At 36.6% G+C, this 22,237-nt stretch overlaps 1 protein-coding gene across 12 annotated transcripts in view; it reads left to right on the top strand.

The window, feature by feature from the left end:
* The window catches only part of DMD (dystrophin), a 1,259,796-nt gene that overhangs the window by 1,133,956 nt on the left and 103,603 nt on the right, over positions 1-22,237 (top strand). For all 12 annotated transcript variants that reach the window (XM_082049442.1, XM_082049444.1, XM_082049438.1 and 9 more), the window contains one exon: positions 6,100-6,160. In XM_082049442.1, the coding sequence (XP_081905568.1) occupies positions 6,100-6,160 (61 nt within the window). The remainder of the gene's footprint in view (positions 1-6,099; positions 6,161-22,237) is intronic.

The raw sequence follows: 22,237 nt of genomic DNA, 5'->3' as shown, positions 1-22,237 counted from the left end.
AGTAATTTTTTTTTTTTTTTAATCTTAATAAGACCAAGAAAATGGGTTATTGCCTATTATACTTTTGTCCACTGTCTGAATTAGTAGGCTGTGAAGATAGCCTTTCCCCTAGTATTTTATAATCTTTCTGGAGTAACATTGGGTCTGTGAAGCCTAAACAAAAACTACTTCATTGTTAACACTGCCAAATTTAACTCTGGTGCATTTAACCATGTGCCCATGTTGTCATGAGATGTACATTGTGTTCAGTTTGGGACATGTTGTTGTTCTCAGACTCCAGGACTGTGGTAAAATAGACATACTCAATATACATACATTGGAATTTTTCTGTTCTTTTTTGCTATGAGAGACATGGAATATTTACCAAATATTCTTCTATTTATCTTATTCCATTTGCATAAATATCTCCACAAATTTGATTAGGTCATTTTACAACCTCATTTGTGAGCCAGTTTTAGCGATTTTATTTTTAAGAGTTTAAGAGAGCAAGAGAAGTTAGCAACATGAAGTATCTGTAACTTAGTATTTGTGAATCAATACAGACTATATCACTGTGCTGTATTTCATGCAGTATTTCTTTATTAAACAAGTAGATCCTTGGGTTTTGCCATTTTACAGTAGTGTGACATTTAAGAGAATGAGCATTAGATGAATTATATATTTTGCGTTACAAGTGGCATTTGGAACTTCTGGAAACACTGTTCGTGATTAAATGTGTGCATTATTTAGGTTTTATCATACAGTGTCAACCCTAGGCTGCAGGTGAGAAAAATTTGCCATAAAGATTCCAGCAGGAAATGTGGAGTGGAAAGGCCGATTTTTATAACTCTTGTAATATTACTGTCATTGTAATTGGCACTGATCGCGTGCTGAACCTTTTCGTGACTAATAATCCCTTCTTCAAATTTACTATAAGTGTTCTGAAATGGTATACTCAGTACAAGTCTGCATGTGTGCTACAGCAGCAGCCAGTGCTGCTGGCATTGCAGGGGAGCAGTGAGGGTTCGCTTGGATTTGAGAACAGCAGAATCCGAGTGGAGAAGGAGCTCACACCATGCTGTGTAGTCCTTATGAAAGACAGGTTTGGACTGAGGTTTCTGCCTTGTAACTTCTAAATTGTGCAGCTGATGTATTCTGACATCAGTATCTCAACTACACAGTGCAACATTAGACTTCAATGCTACACAACATGATCTGATTGTTCTTCGGTCTCGCCTAGTGCAATAATAAATGCACATAATTTAGAAATCAATTCTCTATAAGTCTGGGGGGAAAAAGATCATATGTTACAGATGTATACTGATATTTGTTGTGAAGGTTCTCAAAGAACTCATAGATTATGCAGACACTTCTATTGTGCCACCATCACGCGGGCGTACCTATTGGAGGTGGCATCCTGCCAGCGTATATCATAAACCGATTATGGAGGGGAAACATTGCTTTAGCATATTTTCTCAGGAAAAAGAAGCATAAGCTCATTGTAGTCTGCGGAGAGCAATAATTTTTCATTTATAATGTTCTTATTTGAAAATAATCGCAATAGCACTCAATGCATCTTCTTTGAAAGGTTAAGGTATCTTACACAGAGGCGAACTTCTGATTCTTGGGGAATCGGAGTCTTTCCAGAGGCAAAGGTTGTCTCAACATTTCATTCCCCCTGCCTGCCTATAGCTGAAGTCACCATCTCCACATCTCGCTACAGTGAAAATAATTGGTATGAAAACAGACTTTATGTGAATAAATAAACAAATTCCTAGCTCCGTGTTTGCATGAAGATACTAAGGATGACAATGCCAGGTAGAACAATGTAAGACATTCAGGTAGAGTTCCTAGGCTGAAGCAGTAAATTATTAGCATTATTAAAATGTGAACAGAATTAAGCACCTTGCTGAGTTACAGCTACTATGGGCACCAAGCAGGTCGTGCAGGTCTTGATTGTGAACATATAACTGTGCCCAGCTTGAACTATCATGATGCTAAATTGCATATACAGGGTGTTTCAAAGAGATGGACCCAGTTTCAAAGACACAGTGATTTCAAATTAGGTCCATCTTTTTGAAACACCCTGTATAATAAATATAAGAAAAAAATAATTGAGAAGATATACGTAACAGTGTATGGTGTATGCATACTAGGCAGTGCTACTTTGCAGTTTCTGTCCTAAGACTGTTTCCCAATACTTTAACCTCTAGTGACAAATAAGAGTCAAAATCAAGAGATTTTCTTTGTATTTAGAACTTAAAAGGTATACTCATACTATTATACAGTGACTAGAAGTGTGTGCTGACTGTATAAATAAGGACCACTGAGAGTAACTTTCAAACATACTACATTTACTCTTTGAGTAACTGGAGGATAAATAGTTTACTATTAGCAAACATACATGTATTTTTCATTATGTTTGTAGTGCTAAAGTGAAATATTTATCAGATTATTTTTTTGTGATATCAACACAGATAAAATTATACCATCATCCTATTTAATATTTTATTCAGTTCCCTGCATAGATTAAAACACTGCTGAAGTTCAGAGAACCAGCATGCTACTGTTTCATTATACATTCTGAAAAAAAAAGTATATCAGCTTGCCGTCAAAAGCTGTGTTCACTTAAGTTGAATAGGCCAAGTGAGACTCAGATGTGAGCGCACCAAAGGAAAAAAATAAAACTCCCAAATTAGGTAAACATTAAAATGTATATTAATGCAAATAAATTACAGGGAAATTTCTATTCACTGTTAAAATGTCCCATATTTTGTTGTAGTATTTGATTTCAGTCAACAGCCTTGCAAGTAGCTGGGTGTATGATAATGGGTTCTTACACTGTGCAAGCTAGAACAATAAAACACTTTTCAATTAAAAAATTACAAAATGTCTGCTTCTTGAGTACTGTAGCACACAGGGATACTACCAGCAAGAGTTTTCAGATCGGCAACTAAAGTGGTCTTAACCAGGAATTAAATATTTATGTCCATTACCTGCACTAGGTTTGTAATGGATAGTAAACCTGTACTGGTAACCAGAGATAAGAAACAGTTGTTCTCAGCTTCTGGACTTGTGCCAAAAATGAAATTATTATTCTCCTAGCATAGCTGTAGAAAGTATCTTGTATTTTGTCAACTCAAATTTATGCAAGGCTAGAATCATCCAGGAAAGTAAAAGTGTATTATAGGCAGCTTCACAGCAATCCCTTGAAAGAACATTAAATCCAATTATGCAGAACATCACAGAATTGTTTGTTATTCCTAAAGCACTTAGTTCTTGTGAAAACAAAGTATTTGTTCCCCTTCTAATGTATCAAGAACACTATCGTATGTAAGATTCTGTGATAATAAGTTATGATTGCAAAGCTCTTACCCAGACTAATTCAGAAGCAACAGAAGAAATACACCTTGCAAAAAATATGCAGCAATCTATCCTGTCCTTTATTCAGTTAAAACCAAATTTAATAAAAAATAAATCTTAAAGTGGAAGAACTGTAGCTTGATGGTATTCCCATTGGGAATATGAATGATTGTTTGGGAGCGAAATATGTAAGAAGGTCAATTTTTAGTTAATACTGAAGGGTATTCTATTTTCAAAAATTGTAACTTAGTATAATCGTATTCAAATTAGTCCTCAAATAATACCCCTTCCCATGGGTAAGAAACCTTATCATTGTCACTGAGTAGGCCTTTTAAAACTATTTGATGGACCACATATTAACACACAGGTCAGTATAACTGAATAAAAACATACAAAGATATCACCAAGCAATTGATAGTGTAAAATGAAATTGTAATCGATGTCTAACTCCTTGGCTTTGGTTTCCTACCCACTTCTGGAAAATGGAGAATATTGGATCAGTCAGCAAAATTACATTAATAGCAGTGTATGTTCTCACCAGTAGAAAGAATAATTAAGCATCAGGGTTAAGTGTTTTATATGAACCTAAAAACAAAGTTAAAAGCAGGATATGTTCTCTTGTTTTATGGTAGTTAACATCAAAACAGGTTGTATCTTTACCTCCTTTGAAGCTATAGCAGCACACAGAAACTGAGCAGCTGTGTACAGCTGCAGCCCGTGCTACCGAAATGAGGAGCTTAATGAATGGCAACCTCCGTCTTCATGGCCCTTCAGCTATACGGTCTACGAACACTAAACCAAACAGCAGTCTCTGTCCCAAGAAGGAGCATTTGATCGTATATAAATTATATGTATATTTCAGTATTTGTATTTAAAAATGCACACAGTTCTGTGCTTTGGTACACGTGGGTCATGATGCGAACTTGAGTGGCGGTGCAGCATGCTATTTTTCCATGAGATCTAACACTGTAGTTCAAATTCTGTGTTTCTCGTACACTTCAAGAGTTACCTTTATTCATGGTTCATACCCTTGAAATTTAATTTCGACTTTCTTTTTTAAGGAATGCAAAACTGTGTAAGTAATAGGAAAGCAATTCACTCAGCTTAGCTACAGCTAGTTAGGTGAGGGCTGAAAACAGCAGGACCTACAGAGATGCTGTGGTAGGCTTTTTATAACGCCTTGGCCACTGGCAATATAGAACAGGGTTATCACAGTCATATTTCTTCCAGACACATTCCTTCCTTTCCCTAGCTTCTCAGCAGTGTCTAAAATACATGCAAAACCCATTGCCACACTCCCCAGCCTGTACCCCGTTCTCAGTTGCTTTTCCTTTTCCTCTTCAGACCATCTAGAATATCTCCATCTTCCTCCACTGCTGCTATCTGATTTATTCCCCCTCTGGGGTCCATAGCCTCCTTCCAGCCCTCCTCACAATCCATGCATGTGCAACCAACAAAATAGCAAGATTTCCCTCTACAGCCATTTTTTATAAGCACATTTCATCTCTTTCCTCCAGTTCACTGGTACAGGAGCAAGTGTGTTTCATTCTGTACACTGACTTCTGTGAATCTGGTTAACAGTTCTGATACAAGATGTATGAAATGTACACATTGGTTATTTTACTTGTATGGATTTTGATTTGTTGACTTTGTTAAAGTACCTGCAACTTGGGACTGGCATTTTTAAAGTATTTTGAATGAGGGGAAAAAAAAATACTCTTGAGCAAAAGGATCAAGCAGCTCATCACGAATTGTCTCGGTAACAATTATTTTCCTTTGTGAACAGCAGGGGTCACTAAAAAGAAGGGTTACACTGGGTGAAGCAGACAGGCTTTTTTTCCCCACTAGTTTACTTTTCATGTATTTTTTAAATCACTATATTAAAGAAGAAAACCCTTGGTTCTACTGGTTTTGACAAATAACAAACTCTTAGTTAAAAAAATATATTTCTGATTATGGCCTAAACTATAAGTTATCTCTGCCTCTAATAAAATTTCTACTAAAAATTATTTACAATTGTTTTGTCAGCAATGAGTTTTATATAAAACTTTGTTACAAAATATTTTTATTAAATTGTAATTTGATATTGACATTTACCACTGTGATAGCCAAGAGTGAATAATGTCATTTCCTCACTATGTCTCATGATCAAACTCTCATTTTCTCCATTATTTGCTGTTATTGGAAGTAAGTAAGACACAATTAGTAATGTTGATAAATAAAAATGCATTGTTCTCTATTTAGAACAAGTCAACAAGAGAATAAACAAAATACTTAGATGGTCTCTCAGTGTTATTTCACCCAATATAAAATGTAAATTCTGTTCCTAGAAGAAAGGAAAGCACTGACCACACCAAGAAAGACATTGAAGAAAACTCAGTCAAACACATTAGCAGGTGAAACGCTATAAAAGAACACATCAGAAAGATGGGTTGTTTGTTCTGCTTCCTATCTGTTCTGTAAGCTTAGTAGTCAAGGAGGGTTTTTTTGTATTTATCTTTGCAGCTGAATGAGTTCCATTTCTCTCAGATTAGGACAGAAATTTCAGAACAGCAGGTTAATCCTTCCTGCCTTCATGGACAACTGAGCAAACAGACCTGTATCAGCGTGGCCAAGTGTAAAATTGTAATTCTAGAGATTAACGTTGTCTTTCCTGTTTGCTTTGAACTTGACCTCCATGCTTCTCTTCTAGGTATGTTTGTATGTATGAATGTGTGTGTGCAGTTATTTATTTATTTGTTTGTTTGTTGTTAACAGCTTCTGTCCAAGGCCCCTGGGAGAGGGCAATCTCACCAAACAAAGTGCCGTATTATATCAAGTGAGTATAAATAGTAATTCATTCCAGCTATTTTCATTTGTCATTTAAGAGGATAATTAGTAATTTTCTTAGATTATTGTGTACTGTTCCTGTGGTGTCTAAATGGGGAGAACGAAAAGGAGTGAAGCATACAATAAATTTCGCAGAAGTGTGCTACCTATTTAAAAGCACAGTAGGATGCACTGATTTGTATGTTCTTTGGTTTTATGCTGCTGTAAATCATATGCAAACTAAGTAAAGCATCGGGGTATCTGGATCACAGGTTAATTTGTACCATTTCCCACTGAAGAGTATGTATGGCAGGTTTTGCAAAACCAACCAACAAACAAACAAAAACAAACAAACAAACAAAACCACAAACCCAACCAAAACTACAACAACACAATCCAAATTGCAGCTGTGAACGTGATACACTGGATTTGTTAACATAGCAATGCACATACTTTATACTATGAATTCCTTTAGGGATAGTATTTGGTAAATTCTTTATCTGAGGAATGAAGAGGGACAAATTAGTCCCTATGGACTATTCTTTTAGAGCTTAGATCCCAAATCAAGCTAGTTTGCTTTAAGAGATGTGTATGCTTAACAAATTAGGAGAAAATTTTAAAAATCAACAAGTTGGAAACACAGGCTTCATGTGCCCTAAACAGAGACACAGCACACCACAATACATAACTTCTGAAGAAAACAGGTAATGCAATACCTGCAATAAAGAACGTAGTGCAAGTAACTGAAATACACATATTCACATGGTTTCTCCTTAGATTCCCAAAACACTTTGCAAACTCAACTAGTGTCACTGAAGCCATCTGGTTGCCGATGGCTTTTGCAACGGCAACATTCACTGCTACAGCACTTGAGTTACATGTGAAGAAAACTAAGTCTGTAGTGCAATTCAGAGGCACGGTTATACCTAAGATGGCTTACTGTTGTGTTAAATTCATAATTTTTCTGATGTTTGTATTTGGCTATGAATAATGGAACAGTCACAAGGAAGCTGGAAAGCTCTGTCAAGGAGGAGGTGCAATCTACAGGAGACAAATGCTGGAAAGCAATTCCGCGTTCTGGCACGTAAGAGCCAGTTTATGGCAATAAAAGGAAAGGATCCTTTTTTTCTCTTTCCCATGGCATGGCTTGCCATTATGGGGAGAGATGCCTTGGCAATTCTTAACACAGGCAGGAGATGTATTTCATACTGTGCTTCCCACCTCCCTCTGTGCTACTTGTGTCCAGCAGCCATGGGTAACTGTTGACTTTTTGTGCTGAAATGGTCAGTGGTGCTCTTGCTTATTCCTTACTAGGTTTTTAGTCCTCTGTTCTAGGCCATTTACAAATTCAAATGAATACATTTGTTTAATTTTGTTCACTTTAGAAAGTATCTTCATAGTCATAAAGAGTTATAGCATTACTAGTTTAATTAAAGTTTAAAGTCAACCACATATTTTATTAAAAAACTTGCTGTCCTTGAGATGTAAAACAAACCGGTCAAGTTTTAATGAGTCTTAGTGAGCTGTTACATCTGTTCCCTTCTCCAGCTGTCCTCGGTCATTTTCCTTTTCATTCATTCTCATCCCCCATATTTCATATTTACACAGAACTAAATTGTTTTCTCTCTCATTTTGACTTTTAAACTTGGCATATTCTTTCTTTAATCTTTGACCTATTGCTTTTCTATCAGTCGTTAATTATCTAAAAGCTTCCATGAAGACTAAGCAGCTACAGCTAGTGGTTTTTTCATGTTTACATAATTTTCTTTCTGTCATCAATCTAGAATATTGGTGCTAGCCCCCTTCATTAACATTTACTACACATTTTATTGTTTTTCATTTTATCTGTTTTTCCCTTGATGCTTAAGAGTTTTATCTCATCATTTTCACATTTGCAATGGCATAGCATTTGATAAATCCATAAATCAGGTGGTACTTAGTGCTAAATCTTCAGCAGCGATGTTTACTTACTGCTAGATATCTTCAAGCCTTATGATTTTCCAGGTTTAAATTTCTTTTTCATCCAGTCGATTAATCTGCAGTAACTACTTACCTCTAAAGCTATCACTTCAGTAATTCCTTCTTGAGATTATTCATGCCAGTTTGTATTTTTTTTTCCAAGTTTTATTGGTGTAGGCATCATTGCTATGGAAAATATAATTATCAGCAGCTTACAACCTGTTTCCCAGTCTCTACCATTTTGCAGTTTCTTGGCCTAGTGTCAGCCTCACGAAAATTGTAGTTGAATGGCCTTGCACCAGCTGCTGCATTCTGGTGGATTTCATTCCACGCTTTCATGTGCATCCCCCTTTATGAAGATGACAAGCTAGGCCTAGGCCAACAGTTGGGCCCCACCTCTCTCTCTTTCCCAGCGAATGGAGAAATCAAATTTTTGTGTTCCAGGACAGCAGAAGTATCTTGGCTTCTCAAGCAGCAAGTGGACATTGCTGCTTGGGTACTGAACAGCACAGGGTGAGACTGAGTTGACAGTTTTGCCTCTGAATTAAAACATGTAAAATTGCTCGAAAACTCATTTTATCCAACCCTTTTCTTTTTGATCTTTGTCTAGTACAAGATTCAAAGGTTTTATTAGATTTAAAAAAGGAGAGGAATATAAAAAATAGTTTTCAGTTAAATCAGTCTTGTTCTTTGAAGACCTTGCAGATGGCTGGAGTGAAACCCAGAGAATGGGAAGGCAGGAGCAGGCACAGACATGTCTGCACTCTTTAATAATGGCTTAGGTATTCATTAAAATTTCTAAATTTAAGTTTTTGGGAGACAAAACAGGCAATTATTGTACCTCAGAAATCTGAAAAGCAAGTGGAAAAAATGCACAGCACAAAGAATATTGAATAAGTGTCAAAAAAAAAGAAGTCTCAAGCTCTGAAAAAGATAATGAAGGTGGGGAGGCTGCAGATTTTAACATTGTAATTCAGGTTAGATCACATCTTAGCAGAGCTCACCCCATGATGAAAGGGATCTCGCGTGTGCACGCATACACATGCACATTCTTATCTTCTAATCAAACACATAGAAGAGCTGCTCCAAAGCACCGATAGATAGCAAAATCGAATGTCTACTTTGGATTTTGCAACACCAGAAGAAGCATTCAATCATGCTGCACATCCCGATTCCTCTTCAGTCTGCATTCTTCCAGGGCATGAGGTGACATTAGGCAGCTACACTGCCAGTCATGTTTGCATCTCCGTTGTGTGTGGCATATTCTGTGCTTGGCAAACGTGTCTGTAACACAGTGCTGGGAGATCTCAGTTCTCTCAGAATAAAGAGGAGGAGTTGGACTGAAGTCTGCAACATACTTTCTCTCTAAAAACCAATTCAGTAGTCCTGCCATGGTGATGTGTTGGAATTCTGTAGCTGTGACTTCTATGTTTGTACTAATCTGTGACATTATTCTTCCTCTGTATAAACGACTTGCCAGTTAAGAGTGTCTGTCTTCTTACCCTCTTGCTGTGCCCATTCTTTTGAAGGATTTAAAGTGCTTCTGCAAAAATGCAGTAGTCTTTCATCTCAGTACTTCCCACAAAGGAAGCCTTCCAAGTTATTTCCCAGCCAAGCTTATTTTCTTATACAGATTATAGCAGTTCACTGAACTTTGTCCTGCTGAGGACAAAGCTGGATTCTCAGGAGCATAGATTTGACTCCTTGAGAACATCCATATGAGCCTATCTGTATAAATTAGCTATGCAGTGAGCTAACTGAGGACTATGCATCTCCACATTTTTACTCTCTTTCACATTGTAGTTTCCTATGAGAGTATTTGACTTGTGTTAAATGTATCAGCTTGTGACATACATTTTTGTTAGTTTTAGATTCTGCAGGCTTTCCACACTTCACACTGGAGATGTAGCAGGCCAGTTTCTATAAACATACTTCTTTGTTGTCTTAATTTTTAATCTCCCTTTTAATTGTTGTTTAACCATGCAGAATTTCAACACAGAAAAAAGCTAAGAGCCCTGAGTTTTCATTGTAAAAGCAAAGAGATTAAAGTAATGATTCTTTTACTCTTGTTCAACTTAGAGACAGGATAAATGAATCCATCTGAATTAAATTCTACTGAGATAAAATAAAGCAAAAAGTTGCTATTCTGGTAAAATCACTGGGGTTAATTGTTTCTTCTGCAGAATGTAGATAAGTACAAGACACAAAAGCAAGGAGGAAATTTCTGTCAGATGGAACAGAGAGAGACATGGAGAACCATAAATAAATAATGTATGATTATTGTCCTGGTTTTGTGACAATTATGTATATGTATTATGTATACGTAGTGAGTGATGCTGTGAGCAAGCTATGAAAACCATGTGTATGGCTGACAGTTAACCTATCTACCAAGCACCAAAAAGGTATTATTTTGGCTTCTTAGAAGCACAGCTATCATGATCTTTTCCTGTCCTTCAGGTCTAAACTTTCCACACCAAAACAGAAAATATTGTGAAGGAATGAAAAACTATAATACATTTCCATTTGCCTTTACACGATGTAAATTAACATGCTGTCTAGCATAAAAACCTAAATTAAATACCTGACATTTCTTAGACGTTTGTCCAAGAGCAGAGTTTTTCTTTGTAATTTGTAGGGCTGTGAAGCCGTGGTTCCAAAACTTGTCACAAAAATTTAAACTCAGAGTGTAAATAAATGAGAAATCTTGAGCCTTTAACTACCTTTAAAATGAAAGCGGAGGTAATGAACAGATGTGTTCCCGCTGGCTGAGCAAGAGCACTCCGGGAAGATACCGTGGGTCTGCTTTTCGTTACCATCTGTCAGCAGGGAGTTACTGCCCTTGCATGCAAAGTAACTGAAGGGGATTTAATTTGTTTTGAAATGAATTATAAGTACTCAGCAGCAGTTTTATCAAATCCTAGCTGGTGCAGGGGCTGAGGGCAGGGCTGTGGCCTCTCGTTTGGGGCAGGAACTGATGGAATCCATGTGCTTTCCCACCGTGACGGTGCGTGACGCGGTGCCTGCTGTGGAGGGCGGAGAGCAGCTTCCTCGTGCACTTGCACAAAACTTACAGAACTTGGTCCTCTTGATATGACAATCCTCATATTTAAGTGGAAAGGAAATTTCTTATGCTTTGTTGTCAAATTCATTCAGTAAAAATTTTCACGAAGAGTGTATAGTCTGAAGCATTGCAGAGAGGTTCAATAGTGAAGGGATAATTTCTGTGCAGACTAAATCTTAAAATGTGATATGCACGTAATGTTGTTTGGTCAGTTTAGTAATGAGCTGGGTAAGAGAATTTCAGATGGAAACTGGCTTTCCTGTTTTCCTAATTAAAATAAATGTATCAACATTTAAAATCCATTAAATCCAGCATTGTTTTCCAGCTCTGGAGCGAGGAGAGTAATACATGAACTATTTTTGTAGGCAGTAATCTGAATAATAAACTTTTGATACTATATAAGGAGTTCATATCTTTATGGAGTAATAGAATATAATTACATAACATTAAATATTTTACTTCTATTGTAGGCAAAATTGTTATATTTATTGTAAGCTGGATGTGATTTTTACTTGAATTTACTTGAATTTCACTTTTTACTTCATTTCTACACATTTCATTTTACTTCAGTAGTTAAAAGTAGCTTGACTGTGTTACACATCATCAAGAAAAAAAATTAACATAGCCAATATAATTTTTACAAAGTTGAATGACATGTATACGATATGGTCTTATTTTATAGAGTATATGCCAGATCTTCAATAAAAAAGTAGATTTTACAGCTACTCCTGATAGCTAAAATTTATTGCCATATACTTCAAGCTCATGTTTTAAACATTGTGTGCTTAATGAGCAGGTTTCAAAAATAGGAATTATGTTTCATTTCCACTGGAATGCTTTGAACTTGAAAAGATTAGACATATTAAGGGAAAAAATAGAAAGATTTGCCTGTCAGACTTTTCTTTTTTTAAAGATCAATTACATACTTAATTTAGATGACAGACAAAGAGAAGACAGCTTCTGACAACTGGCCAATGAAATCTTCAAGGAAACGGGGAACAATATCTCAGATATTTTACATATCCTTATTATACCAAGAAGTCTCATAATTCCTCTGTTTCCTCCGAAGACTGACAGCTTCTCCAAAACAGCACTTGCCACATCTATTGTATGCATTGTCTTTGGTTCAGTGTCTTTTCTGAACCAGCTAGATCCACAAATAAGCAGACCAACTAATTCCCCATTCCACAAGGGAAAAATTTCATCCATATAAGACATTCAGCATTAAATTGATCTCTCTTCACCCACTGTGCCTTTTTTATCTTCTTTTTATCTTATCAGTCTAATATAAGGCAGGACTGTAATTAACATTTATGCTTTTTAAGATACATTTCAACACCAATTTTAAAAGTAGTGGATATGGATACCTAAGATTTACATCACCAGCTATATTTGCTATGGATGCACAGACTTTGATAGACAGTGCAATGCTCTAGTACTGGCAGGCAGGGCAATCCAACAATCAAGAGAAGACTGAGAATGCAATAATCAGACATATCAGCTGGGCTGCTTTTGTTTCTCTAAGTGGCCTCTCGGGGCAAGGTTGGATTTTTTTCCCTGACTGATTTTCTTTTCCCAAGTGAACTCACTGAAGCTGCTGAATGTCTCTTGGATTTTTTCTTTCCCTGGCACTCTAAGATGCCAGTTCTCCTACAGACTGCAGTAAGTTCCTATTTTTCAGAATATTCTCCAATTGTTCTGGCACATTTCTTGTCATGAGTGATTTGTTTAGTCTTTACTTACTGAATCATGACTATGGATTATTTGACCCATGTTTCTTCTCATGGAATCCCTTTCAATGATTTATTTTTTTTTCTTGTCTGGTATAGCTGCAATCAGTTTTGTGTTGCATATCAGTTTTGTGATATCCTTATCTTTAGACCTTCAATCCTGAGAAGTAATTTGTGTATATATTATGCTTGGGGTCATAGATTCTAAGGGAAACATAGAATGAATTAACTGAGAACTGTATAAAGGTCAGTAAGATTGCATTTAGACTTAAGTAAAGATTCTAACCAAAAGGTTAGGAATGATCAAATAATCTATATTCATTTTGCTCACTTTCATTTTCTGATTTAAAATTTGAACTTGATGAGATAAATTGCAATTTCAAATATGATGTACAGGCTTGGCAGCCTCTTGCATGCTACATATTTGCTTTGAATTTCAAGTATTTGTCAGATAAATTTTTATATTAGGAAATCTATCGCTAGATAATTTAAGAAAAACAAACCACAAAAAAATAAAAATGCATCACAACATCTCTGAATGAATTGCTTTTCTTAGAAGTAGTTTTGATGAGACAAGCACTCATGTTTTTTCCATGGCAATTGCGCTCAGAAAATGAGACCATGGTGCAAAACAACAGAGAGTCATTATCCAGTATCAGTCTTTACATAACCAGCCTGGCACAGACACCAAATGGTGCCCACAGCCTACTGAGTAGAGTAGTGAGTAGGGGTCAAACTTTGCTACCGAACGCCTACTCACTCTGTGTGTCTTGGTCCTCTTTCCCAGCAGGGCCAAATTGCTTGCGTAAATGCTGTACGTAAGTGTTAGGCTGGGGGCTTGACAGGGGCACAGAGTCACTTAATACAGCAATAAATTGCTACGAATCGGGTTGCGGTAAATATGTGTGAAGTTGTTGGTATGATTTTTATTCTTCACTTCTACACTTCACACTTTATGATGTGAACTTACGCACTATTACGTTAATGGAATTGTGTGGTAAATTAATGTGGGAGATGAATAGTCACATTTGAATTTTTATGCAATAGATAAAGGTTGTAAAAAAATCTAAATATCTAAACCCATGATAATTCAGTCTCGATCAGGTAGTTTGTATTTATCTAGATATCTGCCAGAAAAGTTTCTATTATTTTAACAGTTAAGTAGAAAAAAGGACTTTAAATAGATGTCTAGCCAGTAAATAGCCAAGATCGCCTTTTGAATTTCAATATGTACCTGTCTCCTGGTTTTCTTTTTCAAGATGATTTTTCTGGTCACTACTGCACAGCTAGTATAGGAGTAGAGGGGCAAAGCTGCATTCTTCTGTGCTTCATTTTTTTAAAAAGGTAACTCATTTTTTTCACTTAAAAGCTGTATGAATGGTGAAAATGTTGTAAAATGTAACACTTAAAGGTTATGACATCCTGCAGGAAGGATACTGAGAAAAATTGCTAAAGAGAGAGGTTACAGTCATGGAGCTAAAATTTGAAGGGCTAGATAGAAAACCGCTGTCTGTGACTTGGGAACACATGGCTTTGTACAAACATCTCAACTGTATCACTGACATGAAACACCATGTTAAGATTTTAATCACAGATTAAAGCATTTCTAGTTGAGACATGGGTGTAATACTTTGTTCATAATTAGGAGAACACCTTTGCAGTAGGAAGTATCCCATAAACATCTTGAGATGGGAATATGGTCATACAAATTATTGGTTTTGTTCCAGTATTCTAGCTATTGTGAACTGAAAATTTAGAATAAACAAACAGGAGGAAGACAAATAAAGAGTAAGGTATTAAATTTTCCTTTAATAAAAATACTGAAGTACTAAATTAAGCTTTGTTTCTAAGCAGTATTTTCCAATCCACCATCTGCCATTCTGAATGTTCTATAAGCAAACTGATACAGAGTTTAATATTATAAAGAACGTGACAAAAAGCTAATGGATTCCACTACATACTGACACATGGAAAAGCTGCACCTTCATTAGAAAATCAGAAGCTGTATATGTCTTCCCAAATCAGTGATTTTTATCTACTGTTTCATCTTCAATTTAGCTCAGCTTAATTGCATTTAGCTTTAGTACTTCATCAATGGCAATTTTGTTGGCGGACCTCATCTACACCTCTTTTAGAAAACACACAAAAAGCTAAAGCAGATGCAAATACTACTAGATACTAGCAACAACAGCAGCAGAAGTAGTAAACAGATTACAGCCATAGAGAAGACTCTAAATGTTCCTAAGAAAATCTGTGTAAAATTTAGTTTCAGATAGAAGATATAGAGATAAGACCAATATGAAATAAACTCATAGGTGAATCTTCCCTCAACTAAAACTTCACTTGAAGATTTTAAAATGCAAATTTGATAGGAATCTTAAGGTTAAAATAATATATGCATGTATATGCATTTTATTACTCCTGGAACTGCCTCTGCCCAAACAGTTAAGGAAGAATTTGAAAAGTATTTAAAGCAAAATTTCAATCAGTGAGAGGTTTTTAACCATGTTTGCTGAGAATCCTTGAAATCTGTAAATCATGTAGTGATTTTTATAAATATGGTTAAACAACTAAGTTCCGAAGTAAACAAGCCTACATTTATGATAGGTTTTCTTACACCTTGATTACAGTTTTGTATGTCATTAATTTGCATTTAGTTTAGTTTTGTGTTTGAAAGCATCTTCTACTTCCATTTCATCACCAGCTCCAGTCATACTGCAGTTGCAAGTTTTACTGACCAAATTTCATTAGTATAAGTGAAGTTCTAGTGTGAAATATTTTTCTGTATATATATCAGCTTTTAGCTATAACAGTGATGTTCAGTTACATTTATTGCTGTGTTTTGCTGAATCTTGACTATCAAGTCATTGAATAGTAACAGTTTGCTTTTACGCTACAATCTTGATATTTAATGTGACTTTCGGAAGACAATGCTCGTTCAAGTTCATTAAAATATCATTCTGAAATGAAGCAGTTTAAAATATAAAACTGAACTCTGTAGCTGAACTATCATTCAGAGATATTCACCAAGCCAAACTTAGAGAGCTGCAGTAGGTATAGAGAGTTTGCATTCATAATTTAAAAATGACTGTATGTTTTGTGAAAATAAACCCCATGATTTTCATAATTACCTTTGATGTGAAGCACAAAAGAAAAGCTGGCTCTAAGTGACAGCCATATTCAGCACTGTCAGAGATGAGTGAAAAGCACATTAGGCAGCTCTGATTGTTACTGTTTCTTGATGATATCATCTTGAAGTATTCCTAAACTAAACTTGTACAAAGTACCCAGCTGAATGATCTTGAATTTCAATGTTTGATGGGTGCTTTGTTTTGGTTTGGTTTGGTTTTGTGTGTGTGTGTGCGTTTTGTTTGTTTGTTTTGCTTTTGTTTGGTTTTTTTTTTTCCCCTTAAGATAATTTTGAAATTAGCCAAAAAAAGAGAAGGAATATTCAACCAGTGACAGGCCACATGGTCTGTCCATGACAAATGAAAGCATATTCGTCAAGCTGATGCAGGACTAATATGCAGCAGTAACAACTCAAAGCAAAGGTCGTGTCACAGTGGGAGAAACCAAGTTTAAAGGCATTTTTTGTTGAAGATAGAAAATTGTTTGAAATAAGTTTCCTTTGAGGTCATAGCAAGTTTCTTGATCAGTTACAGACAATATATTTCAAAACAAGAAATTGGAAAAATGACACTTAGAACATCAAATAACTGGATGTTAGATAACAAGTCTATTTGCTTAACTTCTTCATTCCCATACACATCAGGAGCATATAAAAAAGACTTGTTTAAGACTTGATTTCCAGTGATGTATTTTCTTTGAAGCTCATCTGCTATTTCTTCCCTTACATGGGAGTCTTTTTCTTCAAGACTGTCCTTGATAAAACAAAACAAATCTTTCCACTGACACTGTTCAATATCCAGAACATTGCCCTCCTTTTTCCTGGAATTTGTGTCTGTTTCCAGTCCATGTTTTTTTCCTGCTCAGTCTTTTCTAGCTTCTGTGTCCTTTTCTCACTAAAACAGCTCTTAATAAGGTCGCTAACAATTTCCTGTCATCCAACTCCAAGAATCTTTTCAGCATTCACATTCTTCTAGGTCATTCCACCACTTTCAACAAACCATCTCCCACTGTCTTTTCTTGTCTTCTCTTGGCTTGTTGTCAGGGTTTTCCTTGTGATAATTTACCATTCACTTTTTCTGCATTTTTCCCTTGCCTTCTAATGCTCCCTTTGCAGAGCCAGTCCTCCCACTGGCAACACGCTGCCTCCAGCCCATCACCCTCTTTGCCCTGTTTTCTTTTAGCACTGCTTTTATTCTTCAGTCCCTGGGCATATCCTAATAGCAACCCCAGCACCTCTCCTTTTAGAGCTTTGTATCGTATACTTGTGCTGACGGCTTCTGAATGTGACTTGTTAATTACAGATTTCTTTCCTGTTTTCTTTATAGCACTCCTCATTAGACAGTTATTAAGTCCCAAGCTCAAGAAGACCAAAATAGCTGTTTTCTTTCTAACCTCAGTGTTTCTCTGTTAACATTTCCACGGTTTTGTGTAATATTTTGCTGCCTCTGTTAGTTATCTTTTCAGTTTTCTATGTGCACTTTATGCCTACTTACACATTTGGTGTTGCTTATACTTAAAATATTTTAGCTCCTTTTTCTGCGCCAAAGAGGTATATTTTTTCCTGATTTCTGCTTAAAATTGTCATGTTCTTCTAAGAGATTTTTACTTAGTACTCACACAGTCTGATTATCAGCAATTAATTCAGCTTTAGCCATTACTTGCTCATTAAAAGATGTTCACTGTATTACCAATACTCATAAAATGAGTACTTTGTTGCATGAATGACAAAGTGTGTGAGTGAACTTAGAAATTGTTTGTGGTACTGCTGCTCTCTCCATCACCTCATTTCAGAGTACATTTTGGACCATATTTTTTGCTTGGTTACCTACCACTGGATCAGTTTTGCTCTACCTCTGCACAAAAGGCAGATACTTTTCACATTCTACCTGTTCATATGGATTAACAGAGAATTTTAAAGAAAAACAAAAATACTAATTTCTTATCCAGGTGTCTGACCTGCCTTGAAGAAGACTGAGGTGCTCTAGTTCCTGCAGAAATCCCCATGCCAGCAGGTGCCATTAACTTAACCTCCCTTGAATTCTTTGTCCATTAGTTCTAGCAGTGGCTGACATTGCCAGAAATACCACTGTCTTGTATGGGGAGCCTGGAGATTGAACCACAAGAAGCTAATTGTCTTGGTAATTAGGTTTAGTAGCAATTTTCTGGGAGACATCTCAAATTATTTTCTCTATTTCAGATAAATTCCGTTAATTCCATAAATTCTAAACCTTTGTAGCCTCACAATATTGGGAAGCTACATAACTTAGTTTACTGTGTCAGTTTGTTAATACACATCAGCTTTATATTTGTTAAATACTGTTTGCTTCTGGCTGCCTCCAAATTCCAACTAGTTACCTAAGTTTTTCCTACCAAGTGAAAGAGAGTGTCTTTGCCCCTTCTTGTTCTGAGATAATCATAGAATGATAGAATCATAGAATCATTTCAGTTGGAAGACACCCTCAGGAACATCGAGTCCAACGATAACCTAACCTAACCCTAGCACTAAACCATGTCCCTAAGAACCTCGTCTGAACACCTTTTAAACCCCTCCAGGGATGGTGACTCCACCACTTCCATGGGCAGCCTGTTCCAATGCCTGACAACCCTTTCCGTGAAGAATTTTTTCCTAATATCCAATCTAAACCTCCCCTGGTGCAACTTGAGGCCATTTCCTCTTGTGCTATCACTTGCTACTTCGGAGAAGAGACAAACATGTATAATATACCATTGGGCAAGGTACTGCAGAAATACGAATCAGTCCTGAGCCCACTGACTCTCAAGAGTTAACAGGCTGCCTCATGGCTGTTTGTCACACTAGGTACAGCTGCATTTAGCAGCAGCACATAAGCATACTAGTATTCTCTGCAAAAATTATAATCACTTGTTGACACTTGCATTTTCAACATAAAGCCCTGCTATGGCCGTCCCTTTGATAAGAGTAACGGCTACTCACACAAAAACGTCTTTGATGACAACACTGTTCAGTGATCATCTAGTGACTCCTCCATAAATCAAGCGGCAAGAGGGAAACAAGTTCTGAGTAAAACCCTTGATAACAAAACCCCTGGTACTTAAAATCAGACTTGGTAGACAAAAGCATTTTCAGTCAAATCTATATTTTTTGCTGTATTTCTCTTTTGTACTATGCAATGAAATTCCAGCCACCTTGAGCGCAGAGCTGAATGCAAGTACAGGAGCTTGCACAACAGCCAACAAGTCAAGGGCAAAATTGGCCAGGCCATTTTAAACCAGCACTAAAGCATACCGATAAACCGAGAATGGCATTCATACTAATGCTGCTGGAAGAAAGTTTGACTACTCATTAAACAATAGTCTGTCATGAACATGAATTTAGAAAAATGTTTTAGCAGCTATTCCTTCTCACGCCAGTTGCATTTCCAGTGATCTTGCACTGAAGTAGCGATGTAGCTTAAAAACGAATCGAGTTATTCACCAGCTCAGCTCTTCACAAGAGAAAGCAAGTTTCCTTTCTGTTAATACAGCATGCAGTACAATGGCTCTCAACTCTAAATTAGGTTCTCTAATTGGTACAACAATGGACATATTTAATAATAACAATTAGTCTGAATAATATACTCTCGGCAGCTGCCTGTGATGCTTTTCATTGCAGTATACTTTCCTCATTGCAGTCACTACTCCTGAAATGCCTTTAGCAGCAGAGCACCTACTTTATATGCTCAGACATTTCCCCGAGTTGCAACTTTTTCCCCCTCTTGTGACAAATATATGCTCACCATTTGCAAGGTCCTGGTGCCTTACAAAAGAGATTACCACTACCATCTATGTTGTTTTTTTGAAACTTCATCTACTTGGCCCAGAACTTGGCAATTAACAAGTCACAGCAATACTGCACCAAGGCAAAACAGAATTATATCCTAGCACCCACTCAATTTCTTGTCCTCAACTTGTCTTTTTAAATTCTTCAAAACCACAAACGCTGTTTTCCAAATCCTAACTGGTTTTCTGAGCAGGTATTTCTCTGAAAAATATGTTATCTTTCCTGGCAGCATTGGCACTTGCATTTCCCCGTTACTGGAATTAGTGCTCATTAAACATGGTTCAATCACACTTCTAAGGTCTGCTGTACCTTCTCCTATACCATCAGCCTTGAAAACTTCTTTATTCCACCTTGGTATTAAAAGAAGAGCCTGCTTCCAACTCCAAGTCCAGCTATGGTTGTATTATTCTAAACCTCCATTTGGAAAAGAAAAAAAAAAAGAACAAAATCCTCATCAGTGGTAATTAATTTTGACAGTGTGGGCTTTGTAGCAATTCACAAACCTGTACTTTGTGCATCAGCATTCCTTATTATTCTAATTAAAGTGGAACACTGTGCCCTCGCCAGTCATTAATGGGTTTTCATTTTGTAAATGACATTTGCAAAAGTTAAAACGGGCAGTTCATATGAAGTCCACAGGCAAGAGCATTAAAATTAGCATCACCATAGCAACAGTCTTCCATCATTAGTATTCAGGGCAACAGCAAATGTTTTGTTGTGCTTTTGTTTCCAAAAAAAAAGCTTTTTCTTTATTTGTCATTCATAAATAGGAAAAGCTCAAACCCATACATTTCAGGTAAAATGATTACATTCATTTGGATGCCACTGCTGTAGAATTTCCTAGTTTATTGAGGTATTTATTTTTCAGGACAGAGGCTGAATTTCATGATCTCTACAGCTGTGTATATCTAACCTCCTCAGTGACGTTTATTCATTGTCAGCCTGCTGCTCAACAGTACAGTTTTATATGAAGTCTGTCACTTCTGCTCAAGAATCTGTACCAAGCAGTGGATTCTGCTGAGAATCTGTAAAAGATGCATGCACGGTGAAACGTGGTCAATCCCCCGTTAACTGGAGTGTGCATCTGCTCAGTGCTGGTTTTCGTGTTTAAATGATGCTATTTATATATTCTTTCCTCCCCCCCTTCAGGAATTGAAATGTAAGTGCAAACATCATCTCTAGTGAAACAATATTCAAATATCATCTTGTCTCACACAATTTAAAATTGCTAAGAGAAGAAAAGGGTGCTCCCCCTAAGCAAAACCAAGGTAGATTATGAGGGTTCTCCAATGTCCTTTATTGGAAGAGGTGATGCTGGCTTCTTTTTTTCTGAAAGTTTCAAAATGACATAATCATCTGGGAGCCTGCTGCAGCAATACTTTGCAGCAGAAGAAGCAGTTTAGCACCACATCTCCTAAACACACCAAGGCATCCTGTTTGCATATGTCCTGGTCAAGTAAAAGCATGCAATCAACCCGATAATTGTTGTCTAGAAACAAATACTTTGTGACAGAGAGGCGTTAAAAAACAGTAAATAAAAACAAAGGGAAAGATGTTAAGGAAAGTAGATGATGAGCAGAGTGAGGTCAATAGAAGGCCTACCATTTTAATTTTATGTATCCTGGTGTGTCAGTAACCCACAGAGATCAGAAGTAACTAAATGTTCTCTAGCATTATGTCTCTGGGTTTTAATTTGGCACAGGAAGGTTCCTTCTTTCCTCTTCATCTTCTCAAAATACTTCATTTTGCAGAAAGGAGTCTTTAACGAGTAAACACACTGTAGTGCATTTATTGCAAAAGCTCGGGGTATAATCCCTTCCATGAAAGATACTTCTGCATTTGAATAAATGGGGCCGATTTTCATACAGTGATTGCCTTGCTAGCACCTGCCCTTGTAGTACTGATTAATTTTTCAGCTAGTAAGATCTGCAGAATTGGAAAACCTTTAAAATTGATGAACACATATATACCTGAGGAAAATCACTCTCAGGTTAACTAAAAACTATCCATGGTGGGTTGACCGATGACATTTGGTGCTTGGAGAGCTTTAACACAGAAGGGGACTGCTGTGACTCTGAGTTTCTGAACATCTGTGTATACGATGATTTATTAAACCACTTGTTTTCTTTCTTTCACAGAAGCACCTTTTAGCTAGGTCACCTTAATTTTTCCCCTGTGCTGATTCACTCTACTTTTTTCTTTGTAGATGCTCGTTAGATGATTTCTGGGAGATTCAGCATGCTAAAGCAGTTCATTTTCTCTCCTTTAGACTTCTATCCCCTACTGCAGTGAAGATACTTACTGAACTGTAGTGTTTTGCAGAATTTTGCCATTTGATCTTTTCAGACAAATTCAGTAGTGAAGTGGAGCATCATAAAAACTGAATAATTTTCACTGAATCCAGAATTC

This window comes from Streptopelia decaocto (genome assembly GCF_964273445.1).
Source record: "Streptopelia decaocto genome assembly, chromosome: 1".
NCBI lineage: Eukaryota > Metazoa > Chordata > Aves > Columbiformes > Columbidae > Streptopelia > Streptopelia decaocto.
The sequence above is the reverse complement of the archived record's forward strand: the minus strand, read 5'-3'. Positions and strand labels throughout refer to the sequence as shown.